Below are 27890 nucleotides of genomic sequence, written 5' to 3'. Positions count from 1 at the left end.
TGTAATGAGGTCTTGGCAATCTATTAAGAATAACTTGAACTTTTGATTAAAAGCAAACGGATTTTTTACTAGTCCCTTATAAACACTGCTTCGTATAAAACTCCACCATAATTTAAAAAGGCTAGATATGAGCGAAAAATGGCTGTCCTTTAACAGTTGGGCTGGCTCTGGCCAGACAGGTCGGTACATTTGAACTACTCCATTTGCCACTCATTATACTTAACATGTATGGACGTAGAATGAGATATATATGCCAGGTGTATGGAGTAGTTCAAATGCATTGACTCCATACTTTTTTCCTTTCAGAGTTCTATTATTTGATATTATTGAATTAATATGAAAAAAGTCCTTATCAAAGAGCTATGGCATTAAGAAATAATTATTATTATTATGAAAATGTAAGTCCGAATTACCTTACAATGTCAATTTTGAGATGCTTAAAATAGTAAAAAAAAAACACGTAACTAATGTACTTGAACACATTAGCCCCCAAGTTTGCAATTTTTTATAATATGCAATTTCAATTTTTTAAAGTATAAACGCCACTGTCTTGATACCGTTTTAAATTATGTCGATTAAAATTTCAACTTGAGTTGGAAGTCTCTACACTTCAGACGATTATTTTAATCTGGTAAAAGCATCGGTTAGTTTTTTTGCATTTCCGAGAGTTTATCAAGGATCTAAAATAAAAAAAAAGTTGGTATCTGACTGTCACATATCACAACATTGCGATGTCACAAACAATTGTTATGTCGCAGCACACTATAGTATTAGTCCTTCGAATATTCCGTCGGTACATTTGAAATACTTCACCTGCCTCAAATATGTCCTTATTATGCTCAACATATATGCACGTATAATGAGATACGCCAGGCGTGCGGAGTAGTTCAAATGTACCGGCCTGTCTGGCGGCACGGTATATTTTCCGTCCTTTGAGGTGGGGAAACCCTGTAAAAGAAAAATAGGTGACTTATAGTATAAAAAAATTAATTATTTTATTTGTGACATTTCCAACAATACCTGGTCGTCTGTCAAAAACTAATTGGCGATAACGACTGCAAACAAGGCACTCACAAAAACCGAAATAAATGGCAAACGGGCAAAAAAATCGCACGCGGAAAAAGAGAAAACCCTAACTAAATACTGCCGTAGTTTCATAAATATTTCTCAATCGTTACCCAACTATCTTGTATATTAATAATACTATACTTATATATGTACAAAATGTGTCTATAATAAAATTAAGGGCTACGTGGAGCCTTGCAAGGCCCTCGAATGACATTGCTCCATTAATGGGGTCGATGTAATACTGTTCGAATTACATGAAATGGGCGAAAACACTCTCAATATAATGTGTCCATTTTTTCATATAGGTTAAAGTCGTCAAATTTATCAGAAAGGGACTAAGAAATATTAACAATTTTGTACAAAAAAATAACACTCATAACGAGTACTTCAAGTCATTGTTACTCGTTTTTTTTTTAGAAAAAATTAGAATTGAAAATCGTAATGTTCTCAATTTTAAGTTAAAACCTGTCGAAATAGTTCTTAGTCTTTACAGACAAATAAAATACATAAAAATGCCACTTAATTAGAAAGTTCAGACCACAATCTTGATTGAAGCTTTGATTCCTCTGCTGATGGTTAATTAAGTGCCAGAGTAGTTGAAATAAAGTTACCAAAATTATCAAGCAACATTATAGAAAGACCAAAAGCACTTGTTTTTTGTACAAGGTGGCCCAATTTTAAACTACCATCACCAATAATATTGAAATTTCATTTTTGTAATTTCATCCAAAAAAAACTATAATGAGAACTTCACGTCATTGTCACTAAGTAAAAAAAGGAAGAATTGAAAATCGGAATTTTGAGTTAAAATCTGTCGAAATTTCAATGTCGATGGTAGTAGTTCAAAATTGGCACACACACATTTTGAACACTACAACTTTTGTATAACTTGATTAACTTCGATTACTAATAAAAAGAAAACGCAACCACTCTCCTATTTGCGATGAAATTAAGGAAATGCATAAAGAAATTGTATTGTTAATATTTTTTACTAAAAAGCGACAAAATTAGGAACAAAGTCAAGAAAAAAAATGTTCACATTTTTTTAAATTTTATTTTCATTATTTATGAAGTCACGACTCCTCATATGCTAATAACGTATTTCTATAAATCCATAGAAAAAGAAGAAGAACCATAACCTATTTGTGTATATGAGGTTATTGAGGATTTTATTGAGTTTGTGAGCTATTTTAGCAGATGCTGATAATACAAGAACTTTTGAAACTACTATGAAAAATATGTGCCAGCACAAATCTTTCAAGGCACAACTAGCCAATAAAACCTGTCATTTCAAAAAGTAAGGAAAAGAGTTAAGTGTTTGGATATCGCTGTTTAGTAAGGACACGAGTTAAGTATTTGGATATCGCTGTTTAGTAAGGAAAAGAGTGGAATGTTTGGATATCGCTTTTTAGTAAGGAAACAAGTTACATGTTTGGATATCACTGTTTAGTAAGGAAAACAGTTGAGTGTTTGGATATAGCTGTTTAGTAACGAAAAGATTTGAGTGTTTGGATAAGAATTTGGATATCGCTGTTTAGTAAGGAAACGAGTCAAGTGTTTGGATACTGCTGTTTAGTAAGGAAAAGAGTTGAGTGTTTGAATATCACTGTTTAGTAAGTAAAATAGTTGAGTGTTTGGATATCGCTGTTTAGTAAGGAAAAGAGTTGAATGTTTGGATATCGCTTTTTAGTAAGGAAACAAGTTAAATGTTTGGACATCACTGTTTAGTAAGGAAAACATTTGAGTGTTTCGATATAGCTGTTTAGTAACGAAAACATTTGAGTGTTTGGATAAGAATTTGGATATCGCTGTTTAGTAAGGAAACGAGTCAAGTGTTTGGATACTGCTGTTTAGTAAGGAAAAGAGTTGAGTGTTTGAATATCACTGTTTAGTAAGGAAAATAGTTGAGTGTTTGGATAAGAATTTGGATATCGCTGTTTAGTAAGGACACGAGTTTTTGGATATCGCTGTTTAGTAAGGAATAGAGTTGAGTGTATGGATGCCGCTTTTCAGTAAGAAAACAAATTAAGCGTTTGTATATCGGTGTTTAGTCAGGAAAAGAGTTGAGTGTTTAGATATTGCTGTTTAGTAAGGAAAAGAGTTGAGTGTTTGATAAGAATTTGGATATCGCTGTTTAGTAAGGACACGGGTTAAGTATTTGGATATCACTATTTAGTAAGGAAACGAGTTGTGTTTGGATATCGCTGATAAGTAAGGAAACAAGTTAAGTGCTTGGATATTGCTGTTTAATAAGGAAAAGGGTTGACTATTTGGATATCGCTATTTAATAAGGAAACGGGTTAAGGACTTTGATATCGCTGTTTAGTAAAGAAATGAGTTAAGTGTTTGAATATCGCTGTTTAGTAAGGAAAAAAGGTTAGTGTTTAGATATCGCTTGATTAGTAAGGAAACGAGTTAAGTGTTTGGATATTGCCGTTTAGTAAGAAAATGTATTAAGCGTATTGCTCTTTAGTATGGGAAATGGGGCAAGAAAATTGCTTGGGCCAGATTCAAAATTCCGTAAGTCCGTTACAACAAAAATTTGAAGATCTATTCTGTTCTGGGTAAAACATATATGTATTGATAGAACCTTAGAATGTTCGTACGAAGCATTTGGATGATTTTTTGGATCAAGGAAGGACAATTTAGGTAAATAACGTTTATACTACCCAGGACCTTTATTAGAAAAATGTTATAGGAACATTAAGGGCCATTTACCTAAAGAAATCTTGCATGAATTTAAAAAGGGGAGAACTGGCATCCAAAGAAGACTATTATGGTTTCCACAAACTCCTGCCGATGAAGATGATTTAATGAACGACCTACTACTTCGAAATGAACATACAGCACAAAAAAGTGAACTTAAAATAAAAAAAAACTTTCGAAAAAGCATCAGCAACCAAATGGGATCGTAGCTTACTACTTCGCGCGAAGGTGTATCTGACATTTTTACTAGGTACGTTAAAAGAAAAACAAATACATCAAAAAGACCGATGAAAATGGAAAAAGATTAGTTTCGGTTAGCTTTTTATGAAGAACTTATTCCCACGGTAATTCCAGCAAACCAGGTATGTTTATTTTGGGCAGTTTTCTTAATTTTTTAAGAATAAAATGATTATTTGCCAACCAAACCAAACGCGCCAAAACATTCACTGCGAGTGTTAAATAAAGCCTCTACATGCAATGTATCTAGTTCCCATATGGTAGGAAGCGGTATATGAAGATCGAATGAGAACTTATTTCAACAAAAAAATGCCATCCTTGGTGAACATATACCGACCGTAACTACCATGAAGCACAGTTCGAGCACCCATTAAAAGAGCAAATCATTTTACAACTACGAGTAGGTGAGTGTATGTTTAGGCACTATAAGAACTTTTTGATATTGGCTTTGAAGTTCATGTGACGCGACTGCGCCGGATTCACTTTGATTTTTAGCTGCTGGATGAGGTCGAATATCTTCAAACTCGGTCCGACTTTGCCGCCCGTGTAATCGATGATGTCCTCCTTGGTCAGGTTCAGCATCTTTTTTCCGTCGACCTCCTAAAAAAAAAAAAAATCGAATGACGTCACGCGCGTCTAACTAACCACCCGGCGTTACCTTTCGCATGAACGATTCGCAGTAATTGGCACAATCGTTGATCCGCATGAACTCGACTACGTCAGAAACGGCCCAGTCGTCGGGACAAAGTTCCGACACGTCGCAACTACTACTAGAATTATCGATCAGGCGGGGTATCAATTTTGAGCTACAGCTGCTGGACGACTAAAATTAAAAAAAAAGACGATTGCCTTAATCTTTTGTTTACCCCTTAATGCACATTTTTTAATAAATTTAAAAAATTAATATTTTAATTATAGCGAAACTCTGTATAACGTAAAACCCTGTATTACGAACAAAATTTTTTGTACCATTAGGTCTCCATACATGTATTGTATTAATCCACTCTGTATAACGAATTTCTCTCGAACTACGACATCGGTTTTGGTTAGTTCGGTTTGGGTAGTTATTTTAAAACTAGCCTAAAAAATGCGAACCCGATTTATTATAATTTAATAAATTACCCAGAAAACAAATATAGACCACAACAGTTTTAAAAATTTAAAGTTGGTTATTTTTTTCTAAATTTACGCTGTTTGGTAAAAATAATTTTTTTTTATAGTATTCTTTATAACATTGTTAATTTTTTTTTATCAATAACAATTATAATAAAATAACATAAATAACAATAAAATTTGTTTTATAATAATTTTTTCTATTATTATTTTAAATTATCACTGATAAAACCTTCAATGCAGTTCAAGACGCTAGGCAGCGCGGCGCTTTCGCAGCGCTCGGTGGTAAATGGTGGATCCACTTGACGTGATCTTACTCACATGCACTTATCGCAATCAATTTAAAAAAAAATCTTAAAAAGGGTTTTTGGATTATACGTGTTTTCGATTATCCGGCGAAGGCTCGGTCCTGGCTGGCCCGGATAATCGAGGTTCTACTGTACTAATAATAGTAATAAATTCTTAATTAGTGGGGTTACAAATTTAAATTTAGCAGCGGAGACGCATTTAAATAAATCCGATTGGTCATTCAGTAATAGATTCCAATATCTCATTTTATTAATCTCGACAGCTTGCTTATGATAATGCGGCAGGGCGATTAAATTATACATGGTGAATCAAAAATTTTTCCACGGATTTAGCGAAAGTGCTGAAGAATTATAAGGATGGACAAGACAACCCAGGAAACTCTTTTCTACGCTCTCAGTAGTTTTGGTTAGTTTTCCAATTATTATTAGAAAATAATAATTTATTATTAGAAAATAATAACACTTACGCTGTAGGCCGGTTGCCTCTTTTCCGAAGTGACCTTTTCGTTAGTCGCCACGGACAAGTTTTGGTCTGGCCCCGCGGGTTCCTGGCCCTTTTCGGAACCATGATTGTCCTCGCTAATCTCGCTTTTGATGTCGCCGCTTATAGACATGTCGTCCAAGTCTTCCGCCGCCTCCTGCTCGTAAAACTGTTCGTCCTGCAGGAATAGAAAATGTTTTGAGTTTTTGCGGGGGGGAAAATTATCGGTAACGGTAACCTTTGGTATTTTCATAGTTTGGGACGTCGACGACGTGGTACTTTTCGGTCCTTCTTTGTGCTTCTTTTTCCTATTTCTCCTTTTCACTGAAACCAAATTTCAATTACGCCTCCCCACCACCACGCACGGGAATCCTAGTATTTAAAGTCTGTTCATAAATATAAGAAAGTGACTAATTGATACGACTTAAGGAAAGACCCGGGCAAGCTGTAAGAATGAAATATGGCCGAACAGGTCCGTACTTTGCTTATAATTTAATTATTTGGGGTTTTGTTAGGAAAGATACTAAAAAATATTTATTTATTTATGTATGTATTTATGTTTAAATCTAAAATAAAATTACAAATTATTAATTATTTTTATTACCTAATTGTTCTAATTATTATTTGTTCTATATTATTTGCAATATGGATATACCATCGTTCTGCTTTTTCTATATGTTTAACAGAATTTGCCCAACTTTGCGGAAGGATGTTAAAAACTTCGGTTTCTATAAGTTATTCTTTTACCTCTTTTGATGACGTGTTTGTAATATCTTTCGCAAACAGAGAAAGTCCATTTGGAATCCAACTATCTTTACAGCTAGCATGCAAAATAGTTATTCTTTTACCTCTTTTTGATGGCGCGTTTGTTTTGCACTTATCAGTTGAGTCAACCCAACCCTTTTCCAGGGTATCATAAGTGTCGAACCAGGTTTCATCCAAGTAAATAATTGGCCTTTGTTGTTCTCTGTAAATCCTAATTTTTTCTAGATATTCCAGTCGCCATTTCCGAATTCTAAAAAATTCCATTAAAACTTGACTTTTGTCAATTTTTTTAACTCTAAAACCCATGTGTTGAATACACTTCCATAAGGTAGTTCTGCCACATTTAACACCGGTTTCATCTTTTTCAATCCTCCTAATTAAGATATCTAATGTAGGCACGCTTTGTTCCTCGTATAACTGGTAAATTTTACGCCGTATTATATCTTGATCACTTTCATCTACACACGAGAAAATGTCAACATCACTTCTTTTTTTCCTCGCTGAAATGGGATTATTCACAATTTTAAATACATTCGATGTTGGAATTTTCGTCAATCTGGCTGTTTCTTCTAAAGATGCTTGCTGCTGGCACCACGTTCAATGAGAGTCAAATAAATATTGTTTATAACTTCCTTAGTCTCAATAGAATAGTGTTTTCTACATTTGGGCGGGAGTATCTCTTGAGATACACTAGACTCGCACATATTTTGCATAATTCGCACACGATTCAACACACGCTGTTATTACACATGAAATAAGAATGATTACTAATAAACTTAAACTAAGTATTATACCAAACCAAAGAATATTAAACAAAGGTAGGTATAAAATTATTTTCTATTACGGACCACAATTTTATCTGAATTTAAATTCCGAAAGCAATTGGTCACTTTCTTATATTTATGAACAGACCATACCTTTCGGAGATTTGACGACCGGTGTAGTTGGCTTCGCGACTGCAGGCGGTCCTTCCAATTTATGGCCCACGCTCTGACACCAACCGACCGGATAGATGTCCGAACTCTCACAGTCTAACCATTGGTCGTAATCCTCCTCCCAACCATCGAAATGAATCTAAATGTTACGAGAAAGCCAGCATGGAAAATTTGTTACGATGTTATAGGAATGAAATTTAAACTTTATCATCTTCTTTCATATTTCGGGGATTTTCTTAAACTAGTCCTGCCACCTAGCAGCTAACGCTTTTATAGGGAATTTGACATTTTGAGTTTAGATTTACTCAGTTAGGTTTTTGGCGAAAGGGTGTTGTGTTTTTTGTAATAAATTTTTCGTGCAATAATTTTTTACAACTTTAGACGTGCCTTCGACAACAATGCATCGATGAACTTAATTCGACTTTTGGAGTTAAAACACCGTATAGGACTACTGTTTATCGCTGGTTTTCGGACTTCTGTTGTGGTCGTAGATTTCTTAAGGATGAATTTCGTGAAGGTCGTCCAAAATCGGTGGTTGTCCAAGAAAACATTGACAACAAAATTTGATATGTGATCAGTGATGTTATGAAGGACATAAAGGGGCACAGTGGCAAGTGTGGGGTCACTTTTAGACTTATTTTCTAGTTAAGGTGTGTTGTGAAGCGTATTTTGTGATGGAATGCATTATATCTCGCATGTGGAGATTGTTAGACAGAAGAGGGTTGATATAGTTCTACGGCTATGTAAACACGAGAGTTGATAACCGATGATTTTTTGGGCCGGTTGGTGATGTGACAATGCAGGTATCGGTATTTGTTTGATAAATGTCTGAGAAAATCTACTAGAGATTCTTGAACACGAGTCCATATAACAAAAGTATCATCAACATAGCGGTCCCATAATTTTAGTTTTAGATATACATATATTTATTATGACTGGTGATAATGGAAAACCCATAGCTGTTCCTCATAAATTTGAACGTTACAAGAAAAATATATCCCAGACAAACATTTTTCAATTCAAATTAAGGTTTGATTAATGTACATGTAATGTACACCGAAACTAACCAGAATATCGTTTGGATCTAATGTAATGCTTTTTAATTGTTCAATGAAGTTAAAGGAGTTAAGTGGGAAACTATCAGTTCGCCCCGTGAAGGAAGAAAGAAGCTAGATATTTTGCTAGAGAATCAATAGTGCTAACCATAGGCTGGACTGGTAAGCTTAATTTGTGAATATTAGGGAGTTCGAGGAATTTTTGAGTAGTGAGGTGTGACGGATTCTAATAAAGAATAAACTTTAACATGACATTGACGATAGGAACTGTCCTCATCATCAGTTATGACTGTAGCATTTCCTTTATCTACTTTGGAATGTAAGGACAGCTTTAGGATGTTAAAATTGTTGCATGTATATAATTCCATCAAAAAATAATACGAAAATCCTTAACACACTCTAATCAATCCTTTAGTCCCGCCCCCTCGAGCAGTATATAAGCAGGGACAGAGTAGACTGTGAGCCAGTTTTAGTTAAACTCCGAAGAAGCCTACAGGGCGATTGGCGAAATGTCAGGAAGTTCGATTTATCAACTAACGCACTAGGAATCTAGAAGATTTGTATTATGCCCCCTTTTTTTTCGGTTTGTCTTGGATAGCATTTATTTTTATATTCACATTCTTCTGCTTGTTAGAAAATAAAGCGTTAACACACTACATAGTACATCCATAGTCTAACATTATCTAACATCGTTAATACCATAATAAACTGTTAGTGTAATGTGAGACGAAAGTGACGTAATGTAACGCAAGTAAGTATTTTAAGCACTTCAAACATACATACCTACATATAACAAACTGACATTGACATCAACAAGCGTATTTTTTTTAGATTTTCCTAAATGTACATCGTAACTTTTCAGATCTCTTGTATTTTTAGAGTCGCACATGAGGACAGCCAGCTATAAGGCAGACCCCTCACTCACTCACATTTAATGATATTCCGCTTTAAGATTTCATAATTAACCATTAACCAGAACCCTCAGATATGATGATATTTAATTCACTTTTAAAATTTGTAGAATTTGATTGTATGAAAATAGAGGTGTTAAAAAAACTCCCCACTAAAATGTTCAAAAATTGAAAATAAAGATTTCCCAAAAATAGATAAAATTTCCCTTCAAATTAAACTTTTCCTCATTTTTATTCAATTTGCCCGTAAAAATGACGCAAAACCAAATAAGACTTTTTCATCAACAAGGATACATGTTCCACGATTCTAAGTGTATAATTAAATATAATACCAAGGTTTTTATTACAATTCACAATTTTCAAACGTTCACCGTTAATTAATAAATACATTTGGGATACTCATTTAATGTTAGGTTTAGGACAAAAGAACATTACACTGCATTTTTTATCATTAAGTTGAAGATTATACCTAGAAGAATATAGAAATAAGTTATGCAAATCCAAATTGATATAAATTGAAGCAATATCAAATAATTTAGGATCGAAGGAGTAAAATAGCTGAGTGTCATCAGCAAATGAATACAAATTCAAATATTCGATGGATGTGTACATATCAGAAATATAAATTAAGAATAATATAGGTCCAAGGACGGAATCTTGGGGTACACCTGAAGAAACAGGGAGAAATTCAGAACTTACATTGTCCAGGGTAACTTCTGAAATCTGTTAACTAAGTAGTTCTGAAAAAATCGAGTCTAAACATCATCTAAGCCGTAGTAACTCAGTTTGGTACACATAAGTTTATAGGTTTGACTTACTTTGAGCAGTCGTCCGACAACCTTCGCCACCGTAGCCACGCAAACCAATCTAGGGTCCATTAAATCGGCGGCCTCGATCTTCATACCGGGCACGAACCCGTGCAGAGGCACGTAGGTGTTGAACAGTAAGGGATCAGCAGGGACCTGATGCGTCTCGACGAGATACGAGTTCCAATCGAACGTCATCGAGTCGTAGCCGCGAGGCGGAGTCAGGGGAATATTGTGCTTCTGACAGAAGCCGACCGGGAATATGCACGGCGATTTGATGTGGTAACAGAACCAATCGACACCTAAGATTCGATACAACAATGTTTCTGCTACGTCGGTAAAATGGGACATCGAAAAAAAAAACTACGAAAACTAGATACCATGCGAACGTAAAATTCAATTAAATTTCTCGTTTTCTCTATACAGACTGACCTAAATTGAGCGTTCATCATTGGTAACTTTGTTATTGAGTAAATTAGCAAAGTAGCAGCATTTTTTTCACTGATTACGATGGTGAAAACAGGAAAGCAATTGAATGTGGGGTTTAGGAAAAAATGTGGAAAATGTCGGGTGCGTTTAATTTGTCTTGATAATATTTTAATTGGCTGGAACTTTTTTGTTTTTAGAGATATCAACGCAAACAAAAAAAAAACAAAATGTAGAATTAGTGGCCAAGTTTTTTTCCAAGTGACGTATAAAACAAAACACTATCATTATATTTTTTAAATAGAATACCCTGTACATTATATATGTATTGAATGATGAGTAAGATCACGTCACGTGGAACACCATTTACCACTTGATCATAAAAATTTAATCTATATATATATATTTTATAAGTACTTATGATAGAAAATTGCACCCTCAAACGATTTTTGAAAATTTTTATTTTAACAACATTTCTTTTATATTGAAATGCAGTTTGAGACGCTCGGCGACTGGGGGGCTGTCATAACTAAGTTCATTTTGTTTAAACTAATGACAAGCAGTGCAATTTTCGTCCGGAATCTTAAACTTGAATGGATAAAGCATGTGACCGATTTTTTTTACCAAGAAATGAGTTAAATTTTCATTTGTTAACTTAAAAGTTAGTTAATAATACGAAAATAAACAAATAATTTTAAGTCGTCAATATATATTCTTAAAGTATAGACATTTGACCATGGATGTGAAAAATTTCATACATTTATCTCATACGGTTGATTTTTAATCCATTTTTTAATTAAAAGCGCGTCAAATTTTAATTTCAAGTGGTAAATGGGGGGTCCACTTGACGTGATCTTACTCTGATGTAACACACTTTATATTTTCGTAAACTCGTTTTTGACAAATCGGCAAAAATAGAAATTTTTTATACAATTTCAAAGAGTGCCGTGACTCACTGCAACAACGATTATTTACAAATTAAAGTATAACAAAAACTCTAAAAATGACAAGACACACTAAAGTAAAAAATTCTTTAACTATTCTAAGTACTACTGCATGTGACCACCATTTTCCTAAACACATTTCTCACACACTCTAATTGTATGATGTCATGCACTTAGTAACGTTTCCGAATTGTTTCTTAACTAATTGATTGCCTCTGAAATCCTTTGCAAAGTTCCACGACATTACTACAAGGAGTTCTGTGCATATGATAATTTATGTGTCCCCAAAAGAAAAAATCCATTAAAGTCGGGGCTGTTGGCTGGCCAATCCATAGTTCCGCCGTTCCCTATCCAATCCATGGGATATTCCATGTTAAGAAAATTTTGAACTTGCACAACATTGTGAGGAGGGGTACCGCCTTGCTGCCATATAATCAACGGTGATATATTTAGGAGTAAATCTTCTATATATTATTCTATTTGGTGCTCTGAGAGTTGCAAATAATGATCTCCAGTTAATTTTTGACCTATAAATATTGGACCCAAAACATGCCCATTTATGACACCACATCATACATTAATTGATTGGTACCCCTGGGTTTTTATTGAGTGTATTTGTCTAGATTCATCTAAAGACTAATATAGCGTATTTTCTCTTTTACAACCATTTCTTATAGTGAACGAACTTTCATCAGTCCATAAAATATTTTTCAAAAAATTATTCTTCTTAATAAGTCTATTTAAAAAATCCAAACAAAACGAAATTTAAATGCATTATATTTATATTCTTTCAAAACTGGGTGGATCTATCCCCGAAAAATACCTGTCTCTTCATAAACTCTAGTAATAGAGGAAACTCATAGAATCATCCTAATGTTTGCTTTATTTTCTTCATTTAAAAAATTATGATTCCAGCACCTTTACAGCATTTAATACGTTACCGTTTTCAGCAAATTTCTTTGTCAGCCTTCGAAATATCTGTTTTGATGGAGCTCGACGCTCTGGTTAAGGTAAAAAAAAGCATTTTAACAATAAGGACTTGAACAATAATTCAACCATCAACGTTGTTTACTGATATGTCAAACATAAAACATTTTTTTTTTGTTCGAAATTATATAAAAATTTCCTATTTTGCCGATTTGTCAAAAACGTATTTTTGAAGTCAGGAAGAGTAGAAACAGTTGAACCAATGCAACTAGAAAGTAAAACTCTGTATATATAGGTACACTCTAAGAATAACTAATTTATAAAATAACTTAGATATACTGTACCTGATGTGTAATAAATTCGTTTATAGAATAAAAACCAATGCTCTTCAAACTTTTTTGATAATTGTTTGAATTTTTTAATGGAAAGTCATTTAACATCAATATTTTTGGACCGAAAAAGAGTGTTTGCAAAAATATTATACAAATCTAGATTAAGTTCGAGTCATGTAGCTGTGATATCCAGCATGAGCCGGAAAGACAGACAAATTTCAACCAAAGTTTGGAGAATAAAAAAAGTATTTTTAATTTTTTGAATATTGGGCGGCGGTGGCTGGACGGCGGAACACCCCCAAGAACCCGAACTTCTGCAGGCTCTCTCAGCCTCCGTCGCGTTCCCCCCACAATAGTAGCCTATATGATAAGACACTATGAAACAGTGCAAAATAAAGTACCAGGTTAAAAACGCATCTAGGTAAACACCAAGGAGTTCAGATTTTTTGCTTCTATTGGTATTGAAAATTAGAGTCTTTGTTTTATCCACTGCTCAATCATGAAGAGTGTAGTGACAGCCCTTTTTATTTGAATCAGTTAGATCTTTTTCTACGTCGTTTATGTATATTATAAACAAAAGTGGACCAAGGATGGAACCCTGAGGCACTCCATTAGTAATGTCCAACAGAGTGGATTCCCGATCATTCCAGACAACAAATTCCTTTCTTCCGGTCAAATAGGGTTTTAAAAGGGCTAGGGTGCTTTCACGAATTCCTTAATATTCAAGTTTAGAAAGAAGTATATTAGTATCCACGCAGTGGAATGCCTTGCTGAGGTCGCACATCGTTACCGTTACCGATGGTGGACCTACCCGACCGAAAACCAAATTAGGAATCTGTTAATAATTTCCTTCCCTCAAAGTAAGCCATAAATTTATCTTTTATTATCGACTCAAAAATGTTTCCAATGATAGGAACGATTGCTATGGGTCTGAAATTATCTAAGATATTTGTATCCACTTTTTTATGGAGTGGAACAATTTTTGTCACTTTTAATTCATCCGGAAAACATCCCTCTTCAAAGTACCGACGAATTAAATTTTATTAATTGTCCAAAATGATATGTCCCATATGATATAACACATATATAATATACAGGGTGTTTCATTTAAAAATATATTTATAGTGATACATTTTTTTTTGTTTACCTTGATACCTATAAAAACAAAAAAGTTACAGCCAATTCAAATACTATGGAGGTAAATTGAACGCATACTCTTTTGAAATGTAACACCCTGTATATTTTTTACTCTTAGGTTCGTAAATCACCAACAAAATTGATAATAACAGAATTATCAGCACATTTCTATTTTAGACTAGTACCCCAATATATTTTTGAGCACGTTTCTCTATCGAGCGAATAGCCTTTCGTATTGTTCAACCATCTATCTGGTTTAGTTTTTCTCTTATTGCACCCCTCAAAAGTAGTACTCCAGTGGGTTTATATCTGATGATCTAGGAGGCCAAAGAATATGGTGCGCCATCTTGTTGGAAATGCAGATTCTGCCTATTTATAACGTCAAGCTCATCTAGAAAGCCATCCAATGCGAACACCAATTATACCGCAGCAAACTTTAAAGCTCAAACGAACTTGATGATTTTTTGGTTAGTTTTTTGTTCTGTTGGTAGCTTACTAATGTTAGATTAAAAAATATACAGGGTTTTCCATTTAAAAAGAGCATCTTTTCCTTATTATTTCCTAAACCCTACATTTTACTAGTTTGCTAATTTAACTGACTTTGTTTCTCTACTCAATAACAAAGTTACCAATAACGAACACTTAATGGAGATCAGCCGGTACTGCCATGCTAAGGGAAACAATCGAATCCTCTGAAAGAATTAAATGTGGGTTACCTTTCGCACAATTCTCAACGTTTCTTTCTGCAAATCGAAACAACAAATTAAATTATCTCTTTTTTCATGTTTTATTGGCGTTTACTCAATTATGATATGGACTAAATACGGATCAGATCTTAATGACATGGCAAGTAAGGTTATTGAAACAGTAAATTGATATTTAAAGTTGTATTTATAAAAAATATTTTCTCCTATTAATTAATAAAATGACCTACATACTCGCTAGACTAAAACTAATTATACTTAATGAAAGTAAACTCCATAATGGGGTTTTAGAAAGCACATTGTGTACTAGGACTTTCATAAATATATACAATGAAACTAACCAAAACTGATCTAAGGTACTACTTTTAGAACGCTAAGTAATTAGGTTCAATAGCAATGGGTGAGTAATACCTAAACAATCATTTAATAGGATATTTGAATATAATAAGATATTTTTGGATTCTATTTACTCAGGAAGTTGGATATTTTTTCGCCGGGGTTTCCCAAAATATGTCAAAATATTATATCATTTTTAAACAATCATGTTTTTGTCTAGGATGTTTGGCGAATAACCTAAAAGCTATTTTTTTGATGATATTTAATTCACTTTTAAAATTTGTAGAATTTTATTGTATGAAGATAGAGATGTTAAACAAACTCCCCACTAAAATTTTCAAAAATTGAAAATAAAGATTTACCAAAAATAGATAAAATTTATCTTCAAATTAAATTTTTCCTCATTTTTATTCTATTCTTTTTTTTTGACAGGCTCACTTATTTATACCCCTACTGGGACCCACAAAAACCTCCAAATTTGTACAATTCTGTATAATTTAAAGTAGTATCATATATCATACGGCAATATTTTATTTGTTCTCTAAAAACCAATATACCCTATATATGAGTGACTAATATGTCACATAACAAGAAAAGTAGCATTATTATTATAGATAGATTATTAGATTATAGAGATAGACTTCCTTATTTCATGTAGCATAAAGAAGAATTTGAACTTATATTCTTAACGTTTTATTCTATGGATATACTTTCAACCATCTTCCAACATACACTCACTATATACACGGAATAATATTAAAATAAAAAATATTAAGGTTTGTCAAGTATTATTCTTAGCAAATCGAAAAGTCTATTTTAAGCGCACGTCTTTAATTTTAGATTAGTAATGTGATAAAATAAAAGTTTTAGTCTAGTAATGGAAATTGTTGAGAAATGAGTCAAAATTTCTGAAAAATAAGTAAGAATTTCTGGAAACTTTGTCCTCAACAATTTTCCTTATTAAACTTAAACCTAACAAGTCAGAAATTCTGACTTATTTACCAGAAATTCAGACTTATTATTAAAAAATAGTCATATAAGTCAGAAATTCTGAATTATTTCTCAAAAATTTGCGTTATTAAACTTAAACCTAACAAATTAGATATTCTGACTTATTTACCAGAAATTCAGACTTATTATTCAAAAAGACTCAAATAAGTCAGAAATTCTAAATTATTTCTCAAAAATTTGCGTTATTAAACGTAAACCTCGCAAGTCAGAATTTCTTTCCCCTATAATGTGCATATGAACCTAGAATAAAACAGGTCTTTTTACGCAATGTGAGGAAAGATAGGAGTCTAGCTCACTCACATGTCTTTCAAAAATTCTTATTTAAGTCGGACTTATTACTCAAAAATTAGCCTTATTAAACTAAAACCTAACTCAGATATTCTGAATTATTTTCCAGAAATTCTGACTCGTTTTACAGATATATTCTGACGCAAATTAAAAATTATGACTTATTCCTTAAAAAAAATGTCTTATTACACTAAAAAATAACGACTCAAAAATCTGACTTATTTCTCAAAAAATTCTCTTATTAAACTAAAAAATAACGATCCAGAAATTCTAGCTTATTCCTCAAAAAATTGTCTTTTTTAAACTAAAACCTACCGCGACAGAAATTCTGATTTATTCCTCAAAAAATTGCCTCATTCAACTAAAAAAACCTAACACGTCAGAACTTACATTCCAGAAATTCTGACTTATTCTACAGAAATCCTAACTTGTTTTTCACACATGTTTTATTAAACTAAAAAATAACATCACAGAAATTCTAGCTTATTCCTCAAAACATTGTCTTTTTTAAACTAAAACCGAACACGTCAGAACTTCCGACTTATTTTTCAGAAATTCTGACTTATTCTCCAGAAATTCTAACTTGTTTTTCATACATGTTCTGACTCAAATTGGAAATTCTGACTTATTCCTAAAAAAATCTTCTTATTAAACAAAAACCTGACAAATCAGATATTCTGACTTATTTTCCAGAAATTCTTACTCATTCATATATTCTGACGCACATTAAAAATTCTGACTTATTCCTCAAAAAATTGCCGCATTCAACTAAAACTTAACACGTCAGAACTTCTTACTTATTTTTCAGAAATTCTGACTTATTCTCCGGAAATCCTAACTTGTTTTTCACACATGTTCTGACTCAAATTGGAAATTCTGACTTATTCCTAAAAATTCGTCATATTAAATTAAAACCTAATGCGTCGGAAATACTGATTTATTCCTCAAAAAATTGCCTCATTCAAATAAAACCTAACACGTCAGAACTTCTGACTTATTTTACAGAAATTCTAAAATATTTTCCAGAAATCCTAACTTGTTTTTCACACATGTTCTGACTCAAATTAGAAATTCTGACTTATTCCTAAAAAAATCTTATTAAACAAAAACCTGACAAATCAAATATTTGACTTATTCTCCAGAAACTTGTTTTTCACGCATGTTCTGACTCAAATTAGAAATTCTGATTTATTCCTCAAACATGTCTGACTTTTTTTCCAGTCGTAAGTGTCACTTGTTTAAAGGAACTACGGGAATATTATTTGTTACGATGACAAGTTATATCATGATATCGCTATCAAATGGACTGATTGTTATCGTAGAATAAAAACAAATGTGAGGTAAAAAGTCATTGTGGATGCTTACCTGTTCCATCCGAAGCGTAAGTATCGATTCTTATCATGATATATCCGTAGTTTAGGACGTCCATGACGGTGGCCACGCATACGGAGGACAAATTCAGCGGGTCTATCGCTTCCAGCTTCATCCCCACGCAAAATCCGCAATTGCTGTAATCAGGTGAACCCTTTTGTATTGGCGTAAACAGTTCTTCGGTCGCGTCGTCTTCATCGAATATACCCTGACTGATCCTCTCTATATAGTTTATGGGAGCCACTAAGTGATGACCGACCTGAAAAATGACCGTTCCCTCCATTTTCTATTATATTCATATAAGAAAGGCTGGTTAGGTGGAAGAACAGGTCAGTGATATGTCACCTTTTTCTAAATTGTTTATTGTTGACTTTTTGATTATTGGAAATAAATACCGTTATTATTATTCTTATTTAAACCCATGTCTCTTATTTTTAATTTAGCCCTAGTAACAAACATCATTCCAGACGTCTGGAAGGAGGCCAGAATTAATCCAGTCCTAAAGAAGGGAAAAACATCTAATAAATCCAATTACAGGCCTGTATCGATAATAAATCATTAATGATATAGTAGCTAAAATTGATAGTCGAATTTGGCTCTTTGCTGATAATGTGAAATTGCTTAGAATAATTGAAAGTGTGGTCGACTGCGTGTCTCTGCAGAATGATTTGGGGATGGTGTGCCTCTAATAACCAACCTCTGAATACAGATAATGACATTTTCAAACAAAACTGTCAATTTTAAAGACCTTGGTGTAAGGTTTGACACAAAACTCTCTTTCAGAAATCATTTTGACGAAGCCTGTAGAGGTGCACTCAAAATGCTGAGATTCATAGTGAGAAATTCTAGAGATTTTGCAAGGGAACATCAAACCTAATTTTTTGATTAAATGTCCCCTCTATGAGCTGATAAAATTATTTTTCTACTCCCGTCAGTAAAGTACCCAATTACCCACCGATCTAGCGTGCGGGAAGCGTCACTTTACCAAGTCAGTTTCGTTTCCCACGGATCCAAGCCACTTCGGACAATTCCGGGATTTTACAGCACGGTTTGAATTTTAACGTTTGTTAGTTCTGACGGTCATGTCAGTGAATGTATTTGTGTTGTTTTGCGAAAATATACCCAAAAACTAACGGTCGTAGAAAAAGTATAGTATGCAACACGTTCGGTAAACTTATTAACTCACTAATTTATTAAAAACTCGCTCCGCTGCGCTCTGCTCGTGTCAAATAAGCTCGTGAGTCAAATGCTGTTTACCGCATTGTTGCATAATATAATGTTTTTGTTTAAGTTACTCACAGTTTGCCACATTGAATAAACGTAAATTTCAAATACTATAATGAATATAGCTGACTACTTATTATAGTTATAGTTATTTATTTATTATTTTTATTATTATTCTGCAAGAACCATTTTTTTGATTAAATTTCCGCTCTATCAGCTGATAAAATTATTTAATGACGTCTGTGATGATATTGACGTTTTTTGTCTTAGTCACTCACTCACTCAAATTTCGAATACTATAATGGACATAGTTGACTACTTATTATAGTTATAGTTATAGTTCTTAAGATATTGTCTTCTAAACAGATGTTAATCTGTTAGACAATGAAGAATATTATTTTTATTGCTATTCTGCAAGAACCATTTTTTTAAAATAAAATTACCTCTCTATCAGCTGATCAAATTATTTAATGACTTCTGTGATGATATTGACGTTTTTTGTTTTAGTCACTCACAGTTTACCAACACTGAATAAACGTAAATTCAAAATACTACAAGGGATTGTATGTTTTGCTATTACTTTGCTGGAGTATAGCTGACTGCCTATTATAGTTATAGTTCTTAAGACGAAATTGTCTTCTAAACGGATGTTAATGTGTTAGACAATAAAAATTATTATTATTATTATTATTATTATCCTTATTATTGTTACTGTTATTATTAAATGTTTCGTTACCTTGCTGGCCCACCCAACGGGATGTAAAAGCGACGAGTCCTCGTGACACCAAAAGCCCGGATCATCCGGTGGCATGTCGTAATACTTGACGTTCAGCCGTTTGCCGACGATCTTGTGAATGATGGCCACCTTCACCTGAGATATGCGATTCTTGTCGACCACTTCAAGGTTCAAGCCGACGTCGAACCTGCAAGACAACCAGAAGTGGCACCTAGTCGATGTGAGACGCGACCCACACCGTCCCACCTCGATTTTAAGCTCTCGCTGGCTTTGTGGCTATAGTTGGAAGGCAGCGTCCTCGCACCAGTCAACCTCTTCCTGAGGAAGTCCTTCCAATCGCTGTACTTGTTCTCTATCGTCTTCGGAGGTATCAAGGGTTTACCGCGGGTGGCGCACCATCCAACCGGATGCACTTGGTTCGAGCACAGGGTGACCCAGAAGTCTTTCGAGTCATTTGCGCCGAAACCCTCGTAACGCAGCTGGGCTTTGTAGCCAACTATGCGCATGACGGTCGCCACCCAAAACGAATCGGGGAACGCCTCCGACATGTTCTCGCAGTCCGTATTCTCGACTTCCACCTTCATGCCGACCATAATGTTTTCCCAAATGTCCGCCATGGGGGCGTGTTTGAAACATGTGACGGGGGCGGCGACGAAATACCGATCGCCGAGGGACGAGTCCCAATTGAAAGAATTCGCTGCCGGTTTCCTTCGAATCAACGGCACCGTATCGTCGATCGGGGGTTCTGGGGGTTTTACTATCTGAGGCAGACTGCAAAGGGAGGAGCTAAACCAGGGGTTACTTTTCACAAAATTTCTAGATTCCTCGGATTCCTGGATTCGGTTTTTGTTCAATCAAACTTGCTTCAGAACTTAACTAAAACTGGCTCTCATTTTACTCTGCACCTGCTTATATATTTGAGTCTTTTGAGGGGGCGGAGCTTCATGCATAAAACCATCTCGGAGTCGCGGTTAAGATTGTTAGGTTGCTTATAGTAAAATAAAAGAAAAGTAAAAGAGTTGATTACATGCCGCATATGCATGGAATGCAGTAAACTCCTGGCATCTGGATGTTGATTTTCTAATCCCCAAATACGAGCATTGTGTTTGTTTACAAAGCCACCTACGTGAAAATGTGCCTCATCGCTAAAGGTGAGTTATTTGGACTTTATAAGGGTGTAGATGCAAGTCTTTTGTTAAAATTCGCTGTGTGGTTGAATACGTAAGGCCCACTTGCTGCGATCAATGACGAATCGATGTGTTTGGATCTTCGGCTACACTTTTGCGAACAATGGCAATATTTTGATCTGACGGACCTGCACGAGCACGTTGAGGGACTTTGAGGTTAGTTACAGATCCAGTTTGCTCAAATTTTTGAACCACATTCCAAATTGTCCTCTCAAAAGGTCGTTTTTGCGCGCCGAAAAATTCACGTAGAACCCGAAATGCATTTTTTCTTGATCGAGCATTTTCATAATAGGCTTGCACAATTTTTACACGTTGTTCAGTCGTATATTGCTCCATGACTAATTTTGTTTATGTTTTGAGGTTAGAAATATCATATGATAATAAACAAATACAGTGGCGTTTCAAAAATATTTCAGATTGTAATGTGGAAACTCTTATTGAATCACCCGTTAGATTTTCTAAGATAAACAACGAGGGCAATGTAAGAATTTCCAATTCTCGAAACGCATTTTGTCAGTCCTCCCGATAATCAAGTCCAATAATAATCCCAATTGCTTTTCTTTGTAATCTGCCAGCAGCATGGCCCCATATTCAGATCACATCTAGGAGGTGTGAATGAAAAGGTGCAAAATATGCAGTCCGTAACACACCAGGAGAAGCAAATACAAATTTTTAGTCAGTTTCTGAGCAACAAAATCTATGTGGGAATCTCACTAAAGTTTTGGATCAATATAGTTGCAAGAAATCTGGTATTTATTTTATCAAGACTAACTGTACTTAAATTTCCCATGGAAGACACCACTCTCTCTCTCTCTGTTTTATCGTTATTTAAAAGTATTTTATTTGCACTAAACCAGTGTTCAGCCTTTTCCTGTGAGATCTTGGAACTCTCCAACGTGTCTTCCAATGAATCCCCAGAAACAGACACAGTGGTGTCATCAGCAAAAAGTGTGTAAATCGATATAGGATCCACAAGAGGAAGGTGATTTATATATATTTAAAATAATATGGGGCACAAAATTGAGCCTTGGAGCACTCCAATGTTCAAATCAGTCTTTGCTGATGTCACTCCAGAGTACTTAATCAACCTGACTGCTATTTGAAAAATTAATATCTGAAACTAAATTGAGAACGTCTGAAACAGTGTTTTAATTTCTTCTAAAACCAAACTGATTATTATTAAAAATGCCATTAATTTGAAAATTGTTTAATTCATATAATAATTGTTAATAATAATTTTAAACATCATGATTATGTTTTTTAAATACTGGTATTATACAGCTTTTTTTTAAATGAATTGAATAATTAAATTTATAAGTTTTGTGAAAGACAGTAATATTTCATTCTTGGCAGGCTTTATTAACCGCGTGCTTATGCCAAATACGTCTCGACTATTTTTATTTTTGAGACTATTTATTTATGATTTCCCTAAGTTCATTAAAACTATGTTTAGCAAGCGTAAAATGAGATGATAGTTCAATTTTATCCAAATATGAAATGGGACCTATATTGAACGCAGTACCCTTACTCACAAGAGACTGACCTATATTTGCAAAATAAGTGTGGAATGCATCAGCGGTTATGATATCTGATGAGGGCTTTCCTGTGTGGATTTCTCTATTTTTATTTATAACATCCCTCATGCATTTGGTGTTGTTAGTTGATGAACGTATATAAGCAAGTACAAAGTAAAATGCGAGCCAGTTTCAGTTATGCTCTGAAGAAGCCAACAGGATGACTGGCGAAACGTCAGCAAGTTTGATTCAACAAAAACCGACGCAGGAGGAATCCAGAAGTGTGGAAGTTTCTTTGAAAAATTTTCCATATCGGTTGCTCATATTTTTCTATAGAATCTCCGATTTTTCGTTGGTAGCTATTTTAAACTATATGGGATTATATGGATATGGTCAAAATGTTAATAAGTAATTATCTTAGTGACCGAATGCAATATGTCGAGACAAGTCTAGGTCAATCAGCTAGTTAGCTGTTAGTTGCGGTGTGCCGCAAGGTTCCATACTGGGGCCTCTTTTAATTACGATTTACACCAGTAATTTTGTCTAATGCATGAAAAATGTTACGTCATACTGTTTATGCTGATGATATTCAGGTACTGGATTTGTTTGCCCCCGGTACTTGGTATACGGCGCAAAAATTAATTAGTAAAGATGTAAAAAAACTAACTGAACTCTCAGCACGTCATGATTAATCGAATCAAATAGGTATCGTTTGGTATCTGAACTTAACATACACGTCGGTGGCAGATTTCCAGTTTACAAATTGGCTCAAAAATTTGGGTCTAAGAATAATTACAGATTTTCGTTTTAGACAGCTACTTGTCTGAAGTTCAAAAAATACGAGGGCAGCGCCAAAATTGCCCGGCCTCAATATGAAAGAAACAAAGTAGAGTAATAATTTTTATTATTTTTCAATATAATCCCCCTTAACTTCAATACACTTATTACATCTCTTTAAAAAGATATTCTTTTGGTTTGTCTGCAAAATGAGCTAAAACAGTCTCTTTTAACTTCGTCGTTAAACTGCCGTCCACGTAAGTCCTTTTTCAAATATCCAAACAAATAATAGTTGCTGGGCGCCATAACTGGACTGTAGGGAGGATGATCTATCTGTTGGAACCCACATTCTAAAATAGCAGCTTGTGCAACACCAGCAGTATGGACAGGTGCATTATAGTGCAGAAAACGCACGCCTCTGGTCAGTTTTCCTCGACGTTTACCAATGATAGTGGTGGTAGTTTCTTTAAAATCTATCAAAAGAATTCCTTCACAATCCCAAAAGATCGTGGCCGTCACCTTCTTTGTTGACTGGCAGACGCTGAATTTTCTTGGAGTTGCTTCACCCTTACGACGCCACTCAATTGATTCTTTTTTCGATAGAGGGTCATAATAGAGAACCATAGTTTCATCTCCCGTCACAATAGTTTCTATCACAGATTTCGGTTCCGACCCACAGAGTTCCAAAAAAGACCGCGCACACCCGACACGGCGTTGTCATTGAATAGCCGAAAGGTTTTTAGGAACCCATCTTGCACTAACCTTATGCATACCTAAGTGATCACGCAGGATTCGACGAACACTTATATCAGAAAGCTTAGTAATTTCTGAGATTTCCTCGACCTTTAAACGTCGATCATTCAATACCACCTCTTCCACAATCGCAACAATATCTTCCGTTATGACCTCCACTGGTCAACCAGTTCTTGAATCATCTTCAAGGGATTCCTGCACCATTCGAAAACGTTTTGCCCATTCTTTCACTACAGAATATGAAGGAGAACTTTGGCTGTACACACCATCCAGCCTTTCTTTAATAATTTTAGGTGCTAGCCCTTCTTTTATCAAAAACTTTATGACTGCTCTATACTCAATTTGCGTTATGTGTGACATTTTTTTGGACACGTCTTGTTTAAAATGCTGTCAATAAAAAACTATTTGACGTAAGATTTCAATTTTTTTTTCGCAGCCAGAAGACAAAGTTTTATTGTGATACTGGAGTTGCATCTATGTCAGGCCGGGAAATTTTGGCGCTAACTTCGCAAAAGTAGCAGATTCTTTATTTAGTGTTAAGTTATTTTAATTATTGTGACATTTTGTATGGTCCATGCTTAGATAAAATCGACACAAATAGAATTGAGAGAGTAGAAAAAAACTGGAAATATGATCCAGTTTCGCGCAAACTACTGGATGCCTGAATGGCTGAATATGCAGAACAGGCGTAGACTATACTCTTTGGTATTTTTCCATAACAGTCCACGTTACTTGACAAATAAAGTAACGTATAGGACAAACGCTAACAATTTAAACTTTAACTGTACAATACCATTCCTCTTTCTTTAAATTAAGACAACAATTGTTGTGAGTCTATATATTATTGGCTTTAATTCTTAAAATTCTTAAAAACTGCTCAAAATCCAAGGCAAAAAGCAATTTTAATGTAAATGATTTTGGTTACTCTAAAGACATTAACATTTAAATTTTCAATGTTTTTACGTTCAGAGCAAATATAGGTTTTAATGTAACAGAGTAGATTTTAGAGATTTTGGAGGCTTTTTAATATAAGATTTAGGAGGTGTGGATTTTTAAAGCATTTTTTGCGGTTTCAAATCGAATTTCATTAGCTGTTTGAGATGGCAATTTGTTTAGGATAGACTCGATATTTAAAATGATTTCCTGTTTTGGGATAATATTTAATTAACTTTATTATATTAACGAATATACCAATGTATAAAATATTGTAAACAAATAATAATCAATAGTAATAGCTTATTTTAAAATAATTTTTAGTGATTGTATCACGTGGAATACGAATAGGAATACTACGTGTTATTATATGAAAAATGTATCGATAAAATCATTTAGTTTTTTCACTTTCTCAAAGTCTCAAAGAAAACTTTCATTGGATTTCCAAGAAATCAGGAATTAAACATTAATAAGTTTTTTGATTTTAATTTTGAATTTTGGTTACTAACAAACAACTCAATATACAAAAACGTACAATATTGATTTTCAAAGGCAAATTAATACTCTATATCATCAATAAAATCACCAAAAAAAATGAAAAATATGTTATTTAAATTTGATGAACCATTTTGAAAATGGAAGAGAAATAGAATATTGAGAAAAACATTTTTATTCCAAACGCGGATATTTTCAGTTCATTATTTCGCAACTGAAAAAAAGTTAACTTTATAATTTCAAGCGGCATTAAAAAATTTTGCTTTAAAGCTGTCAGTTTCAAGTGACAATATGAATAATGAAAAACATTTTTGTTTAAATTTGATGAACCATTTTGAAAATGGAAGAGAAAGAGAATATTGAGAAAAGTACTTTCAGACGAAACACGGATATTTTCAGTTCATTATTTTGCAGCTGATTAATATTTTATGTTTATTAGTATAAATTACTATAGTAAATTACTATAGACCATACAGTATATAGTAATTTCTGCAAATTTTTAAGAAAATTAAAATTTGGGACCATTTTCAAAAACCTACAATGTCAAAAAACATGGCTTTTCCATTCACAACTGTTAATTGCATATTTTAGTAATAAATATAAATAATAATGATTTGCTATTCATATAATTTTCTTTTTGAAAAAAAAATAAAAATCAGAAAGTTGCAAAATACCTTTGGTCAATGTACGAGTTGTCAAAATTGTCCTCAAATTTCATCGTGAATTGATGCTTGGCGTAGAAAAGTTTGGAATCGGGCGTTTCTTGATTCAAATGGGGCAACGGCTCGGGGATTAAGCCGCTATAACCTCTGGCGCACGCCATAGAACAAAACCTACGTTCCCTGGTGTAAAACGCATGTTTCACTCCGATCGCTCCACATTTTTCGCACACCGCTAAAAAGGCACCAGCTGATTATGTACAAATAAAACCATATTTAAAAGTTATGTACCGATCCCATCTTTCTGTATAGGAATAACTGATGGGTCAGTGTCACTTTGGTAAGCTATAGGCGTTTTCAGCACCAAACCGGGATGCTTTACCGGTTTGATCTTTCGAGTGGGACATGGCAACGTTTGGGTGGCAGTCGTAATCATATAAACTGGCTGTGAATTGTCATCTTCCAAATAACTGGAATCATTACTTTCATTTTTCATGTCAATGAAATGCATCATATCATAATTTTCCACACTATCCTGAAAGGGAATAAGACTTTATAAATTAGAGTTAATTGATCCAACTTGAGACACTCCTTTAAAAAATGTCAATTTTAATGGAACATACATACCATGTGTGAACTGTTCACGGTGTTCATATCGTCAATAGATTGATTTGACATGCTGTGATGTGAAGGTGTATAATAAGTATTATCATGGTCAAGAAGCATTTCGTGGTTTTCACTTGAAATGATACTCATGGGCATTTCGGCCGTGGTCTGCTGAGAGCCCATCCAGACCATGCCCATTTCAGTCACTCCAGGCATTGTGTTGTAAACTGCAATGTAGATGATGCATTGGTAAAATATTATGAACTTTACTTTTGAACCAGTTTTACTTTATAACCCTTCTTAATTTATTTCAATCACGTATTTACTTACGAGCCAGCAATTTCAGCACCACCAAAAATAAAAGCTAGAACATTTGAAGCATTTACTCTACTGAAACGTGGTTCCTAACATTGCAATTATTTCTAAATACGGCTTAATACCAAGTGATAATGTAGAGCAAAAAATAGAAAAAGCACCTAATGTATGTATGTATGTAAATTGTGAATATATTTTTTTATAATATTTAATAAACTTTTTCAGTTCGTAAGAATGTTTTTTTTTATATGCATCTACCATGCACATACATATTAGTCGATTTGCAATTTTAACTAAAGATTTGGTTCAATTATTAACTGCTATCGACTGAATGGTCAATTTTAATCCAACTAAAATATAGGAGATAAATTATGCACTACATGTGCCCATAAATAAAACCGAGAAGCTGAACAATGATTCCAAAATTTCCAGTTAAATTAACATCATTCAGCCGTAACCGTTAAAAGGAGGAGTTCTAAATACTCATTTGCCGAAAATAACAGCTTCAAAACATGCAAAAAGTATATCAACAAAATTCTAATACCGTACAAAGAACCCAGAGCAAATTTTGGTGCGTTTTATATTACCGTTCATTTTTATATCTGGTCAAATATCCCGAAACTTAAAAACGATCACCAGAAAAAGCATTTTCATTTATAAATTTAACTATATCGTGGAATTAAACCATCCCCTTCAACGCGGAAAGCATCGTTAAATGATTTTTTTTGACAAATGTTTGACGAACTGTCAATCGAATTCTGGCAAAAATTCCCTAGGATTCAAATACAATGGCGTTAACATTTTTGTATTTGCCCAGCATTCTGCTTTAA

General features: G+C 33.9%; 1 protein-coding gene across 4 annotated transcripts; it reads right to left on the bottom strand.

Annotated features, from left to right (window-relative positions):
- Nucleotides 1–3715: 3715 nt before the first annotated feature.
- Nucleotides 3716–27797, bottom strand: LOC132704327 (polycomb protein Sfmbt). 4 transcript variants are annotated; one of them, XM_060674252.1, is made up of 13 exons: nt 27648–27797; nt 26767–26972; nt 26431–26674; nt 26155–26374; nt 20068–20607; nt 19822–20008; nt 17856–18120; nt 10398–10687; nt 7596–7752; nt 6152–6237; nt 5900–6091; nt 4670–4834; nt 3716–4611 (listed from the first exon to the last, which is right to left on the bottom strand). In XM_060674252.1, exons 1-13 carry the CDS (start codon nt 27652–27654, stop codon nt 4435–4437), a joined length of 2736 nt encoding a protein of 911 aa, XP_060530235.1. In that variant the 5' UTR covers nt 27655–27797; the 3' UTR covers nt 3716–4434. The 4 variants fall into 4 exon arrangements, with proteins under 4 accessions (XP_060530235.1, XP_060530236.1, XP_060530237.1 ...); XM_060674253.1 differs by having other exon boundaries at nt 20068–20592; XM_060674254.1 differs by having other exon boundaries at nt 27605–27764.
- Nucleotides 27798–27890: the final 93 nt, after the last annotated feature.

This window comes from Cylas formicarius, unplaced genomic scaffold (assembly GCF_029955315.1).
Source record: "Cylas formicarius isolate icCylForm1 unplaced genomic scaffold, icCylForm1.1 PGA_scaffold_7__23_contigs__length_41026272, whole genome shotgun sequence".
Classification (NCBI taxonomy): domain Eukaryota; kingdom Metazoa; phylum Arthropoda; class Insecta; order Coleoptera; family Brentidae; genus Cylas; species Cylas formicarius.
This window is presented reverse-complemented; position numbering and strand designations above follow the sequence as displayed.